Here is a 4,687-nt window from a genome sequence, read left to right as displayed (position 1 = left end):
GCAACTCTTCACTGCAACAATTAGAGAGAATCAGGGTCCAGATCTACTGCTAATTTCATTTCAAAGCAGTACAGATTTCATTTCAACTTAGGGACAGCAAAGGTATTAACAGGTCTCCAAGTCAAGGGGAAACTGAGACCAGGTATCAGCTGAGTGGCCACACTGAAATGTAAGTCACACATGCATACTCCCAAATCTCATAAATCAGCATCCTAAACTCTACAGCTTCCAAAGCTCAGCTGGCTTAGTAAACTTTTGAGTATTGACAAGTCTCTGGATTTGTCAGCCGTATTTCCTCACAAGCCTAGTACCGAATATCCGTAAGGGAGGTAATACAAAAGCGACCCTTAAAAACAGGCCACAAGACATGGACAACAAGGCAAGAGATAAAGGCGTAAGCATTGAACAAGATCAGAATCGTGTTATACATGAAAATCTGTTTAGAATCAAACATACTCATTTTATAAAGAGATGTCTGAGACCAGCCAGAACAATGACAAGAAGGTGGTGGAAAGAAAAGTTATTTGGAAGGTCTGTCTGGAACATCTCAAAAGACTCCACCATAGGGTAGACTGAGAAAGGCGTTGGAACAAGTCTGTCAATCGTCATGTTTTTTGTTCTGTAAAACTTGCAGAACAAGCTCAAGTCCCTGCTTTGGACACGAGATAGTAGAGGATGAAGAAAACAACAATCAGTCCCACTGAAACAGAACAGAGCAACTTGCGGTTATCCCTCCCGGACCGTGTCATGGTGGAGAAACGCTTCACGCTGCCGGTTAGCAGGCCAGTCACACTCATAAAATCTGAATCCTGAATGGGAAAGAGAATTAAGATGGAGGTGTTATAAAGAGATGGAGATAGCCCTGAAGAATCTCCCACTTCCTGGCTAACAAACATTTGCCCAGGGAGCTACACAGAGCTGCCTGTCTCTCCGTGCCCATTGCGCCTCACTCAGAAGGTCCTTCCCCTCCTGTGCTTAGGCTCCAGGAGCAGCACCATTCCCACCACGCTCAAGAAAAGGGAAACAAAAAAGACAGAGGAAGATCCATTCCAAACATAAAATAAACTGCCTCTCCCTACTTTAAAATGGGGTCAAACTACCTGCTGCTGGACTGTTCAGTTGTCCCCATGCAGCTTATTCTGCCTGGCACAGCTTGTTCACAGCAACTCTGCAAGTGAAGGCTTCATCCAAAGAAATGTCCCTACATGAAGCTAATGCCCTTAAGTGCACCGGGGCAGGCTTGCAAGCGCAGAACAAGGTGCAATTTCTTGCCATTAGTTCTAGCTTTCCTTCAGCATGGGACAGCATGCATGCGCAACCCTGCCAGAGAGTGCCAAACAATTCTCAAATTAATGCAGTTCAGGCATTCTCGTTTTGACTTATGGTCTGTTTTCCTTATCCATAAAGTACTTAAGAGTTTCTGCTCATGTTGCTGCTGAAATGCTTCAAAACCTTCTCTGTAACAGAAGCACAATTTCATGCGATTCAGGGCTTCTCCTTTAAGGTCTTCTGTCATTACACCTTTTATTCGGATTCTCCGTTCTCCTAATTTTTGGGCTGAGCAAATACCCATTTCAGACACTCCAACGCTGTCAGCATATACCGTTATTAAGCTTCCAAGCTGAGCTCACACCTTTGACTCAAATGGTTTCAACACTACAATTATCTTTTCTGTCGCTTCTATGCACCAGCTCTCCAACATCCAGCACATGCAGAAAAGGCTCTCTGGACACCACTGTTATGGTGCTAATCTCCTCCTCAAATCTCTGGGCTGCATGCCGTCCCTCTCACAGTTCAGTTAACAAATTACCATTCTCCTAAAATGTCTCAGCAGGTAACCCCTCTGCTACAGGAATGTGCTATTCTGGCCTTTCCCCAGTGCACTGCGATTTTCCATCAGCAACCAAAGCTTAAGCAGCAGATTACTATGGAAAGCGATTTTGGTTTTATTGGGTGTTGTGTGTCAGAAAGATGACAGGACACAGCACCAACCAACCTGAACGGGCCCAGAGCATCCGCTTTTCTCCTTCCAAAGATGTCAGTGAACTACAAAGGTAGTCTGTGTTTCAGGTGTTACAGGAAGTAACCCTGACAGATTTATGCAGCAATACCAAAAATCACAGGCCCATCTCCCAGCATTAGCCACAGGAGACAGCTCTTTAATCCCAGTAAGGAGGTAATCTCCAGCTGTATTTCTGAAGTGTGCTGTCCTACATCAGTCTCTCCACAGGCTAGATACCAGCCCTGTCATCCATTTGGACAAAGTGATACTAGCAGCTGCTAAGTATCTGATGTTGATATATCAAGAAGTCCGCTGGAAATGGGTTTAGTTACATTATCTGGTTTGCCAAACCAACCACTGGGATCTAACTTTCTCTGCTAATTTTGAATGGCTATTAAACTTCCACAGTTAAGGTAACTGCTGAGATCCAGCACAAAAAAGTCATGCTTTTTACGTTTCATTGGTTCCTTACCATGCCGTCCAGGTAGCGGTTTTGTTCGTCAGCATCTTTGTCAATATCCAGAGCCAGCTACACAGGATAAGGGAGGAAACCAGTATGAATGAATTTTTACTATAGAGAGAACCCCTAACGCATCTAGTGCTGGTAAAATTTGAAATGCACATTAAAAAAGCAAGCCACTGCTTTCCCATCTCCTACACAGCCAGACAGAGGCTTGTTCGGTAGAGAACCAAGACTCTCATTTCAGTTTCAGGTTGTTGAACTTTTTCAGCTCTGCAGCGCTGAAAATAAAGCTTGACTGTCTGAAATGTTCAGATATAGAACAGGAGCACTTAAACACTGGGATACAACAGCAGGAATTCAGCATCTTCCCTTCCTCAAGGTGAGTCACCGACTTCTATTAAGCCCTCAATCAAAGTATTTCATGTTGGTAGGAGCAAACTAGCTTTAAGAACACCACTTACATACAGACACGTGTATTTTTCAAAACTAATTTACCCGCCTTTTTATTGTGACTTTTTTCCCGAGGAGGTGCGCTTAGCAATACCTGTGCAGCTTTTATGTTTCTCTCTCTGCCTAAAACTCCTTCCCTGAGTGCTGTGAAAACCACATCATTCCCATTAGATGATGTCGCTAAACCTCAAAAGAAAAGTGGAGATTCATAAAGCCGTCCCTGGCATTTCACAAGTGACAGTTAACCAACCATTATATCACCAACGACTCAGAGTCACTAATACGTAGGAAGCCCTCAGTATCGCATCTGCTGCAAGACCCTGCACGAACCACCGAGATGACCGATGCCCTGTTCTTCTGCCACCGTGGACCTGATAGGAACTCGGCAACTCACCGACTTCAGCCTGGTGACCTTGTTGGCTAGGCTGTCTGCCATACGCTTGTTCTCTACATCCAGCATATCCTCCACGGCGCTTGGACTCTGACCTGAGGGGGGAAAAAGAAGAGGACAGTGAGTTTTATCTGTCCTGGTACAAGTGCTGGTGTATTTGCTCACCCAGCGTGGCGGGCGAGGCAGAGCCAGCTTGTTGCCCAACCGGTCTCCGGCTTGCCACGAAGGCTGTTAAGGCTGCCTCCTCGCACCTATGGCTTCGCGGGGTTTGTGCCACGAAACGCTCCCGAACTTTTTTTGACAAAAACACACCGAACTTTCCCCGAACGGACCGGGTTAGAAACCCCGACACGCGCCCCGAGCTGCCACCACCGCCCAGCAGCAGCGCCTGCCGCGCTGCCCCCGTACGGGATGTGGGTGAAAGCGGGCAGACCCGGGGCACCTCGGCCATCTCGGGGCTCTCCTGGCTTTGCCTCCCCCGGAGGCGCTGGGCAGACCGGCCGCAGGCGCAGGCCTGAGGTGGCTCCCAAATGGCGGCGGCCGCGCCCCCTTCCCCCTCACGCCCCCCAAGCGGCGGCGGCGACTCTCGCCCACCTGGCCCCCAAAGGGCAACGGCGGAGGACCCCCCGCCGGCCCCGCCACCCCCCGGCCCCTCACCTCGGCCCCACTCCGCCATGGCGGCCACCGGCCCCGCCTCGCCGGGCGGAGCCCCGCCGGTCCCCGCCTCCACAAAATGTCCGCCACCCTCCTCCCCCCTCGCTCCGCCGAGGGGCTCTCTGGCCCTTCGCGGGGGGCGGCTGCTGCTCTCCCGCGGGGCACCGGGACCCCTCAGGCCCCCGCCGTCCGGCCCGGCCTCGCCGCCGCCCCCGGGCGCAAGGCGGCGGCCTCCACGGAGCGCCGTCGGGGGAGGGCCGGGGCCAGGAAATGAGGCAGGCAGCCGGGGCGGCGGAGAGGAAGGTACCGGCGCTGCCCTCCCCGCCCCAGCTCGCCGGCGGTCGGGCTCGGCTCCTTCCGCTCCCCGGGCCGGCCCTCGCCCGCAGGGCCGACGCTCCCGCTCCGCTGCCGGGGCCGGCGGGCTGGGAGGGCGGCGGCCGCAGGCGCGGAGGGCCCCGGCCCCGCTGCTGCGGCTCGCTGCGGCCGCCTCCGAGGGATTACGTGCCGCAGGTACCGCCAGCACTTTCCCCGCTTTTCTGGGCCAAAACCAGGGCTTGAAGGGGTTTTGAAAGGTGCAAAAACCGGTAGGGGAAGGAGGTAGCAGTGTGAGGAGGGGGCTGGGGAGGTATGGGAGGCTGGCGGGGAGTACGGCAAATGCTGTGATCTGCTCTTGCCCCCACCGAAAAAAAAAAAAAAAAAAAAGAGTGCGTCAGGTGCCGCAGCCGCT

The 4,687-nt window shown here is 52.0% G+C and overlaps 1 protein-coding gene across 1 annotated transcript; it reads right to left on the bottom strand.

The window, feature by feature from the left end:
* Positions 1-641: 641 nt before the first annotated feature.
* BET1L (Bet1 golgi vesicular membrane trafficking protein like) lies at positions 642-3,982 on the bottom strand (the record flags this gene model as incomplete). Its single annotated transcript, XM_081999847.1, has 4 exons — positions 642-809; positions 2,475-2,531; positions 3,310-3,401; positions 3,964-3,982. The coding sequence occupies 4 exons, from the start codon at positions 3,980-3,982 to the stop codon at positions 642-644; spliced, it is 336 nt and encodes a 111-aa protein (XP_081855973.1).
* Between the last annotated feature and the right edge of the window lie 705 nt (positions 3,983-4,687).

Source organism: Phaethon aethereus (assembly GCF_964289735.1).
Source record: "Phaethon aethereus genome assembly, chromosome: 5".
Classification (NCBI taxonomy): domain Eukaryota; kingdom Metazoa; phylum Chordata; class Aves; order Phaethontiformes; family Phaethontidae; genus Phaethon; species Phaethon aethereus.
This window is presented reverse-complemented; position numbering and strand designations above follow the sequence as displayed.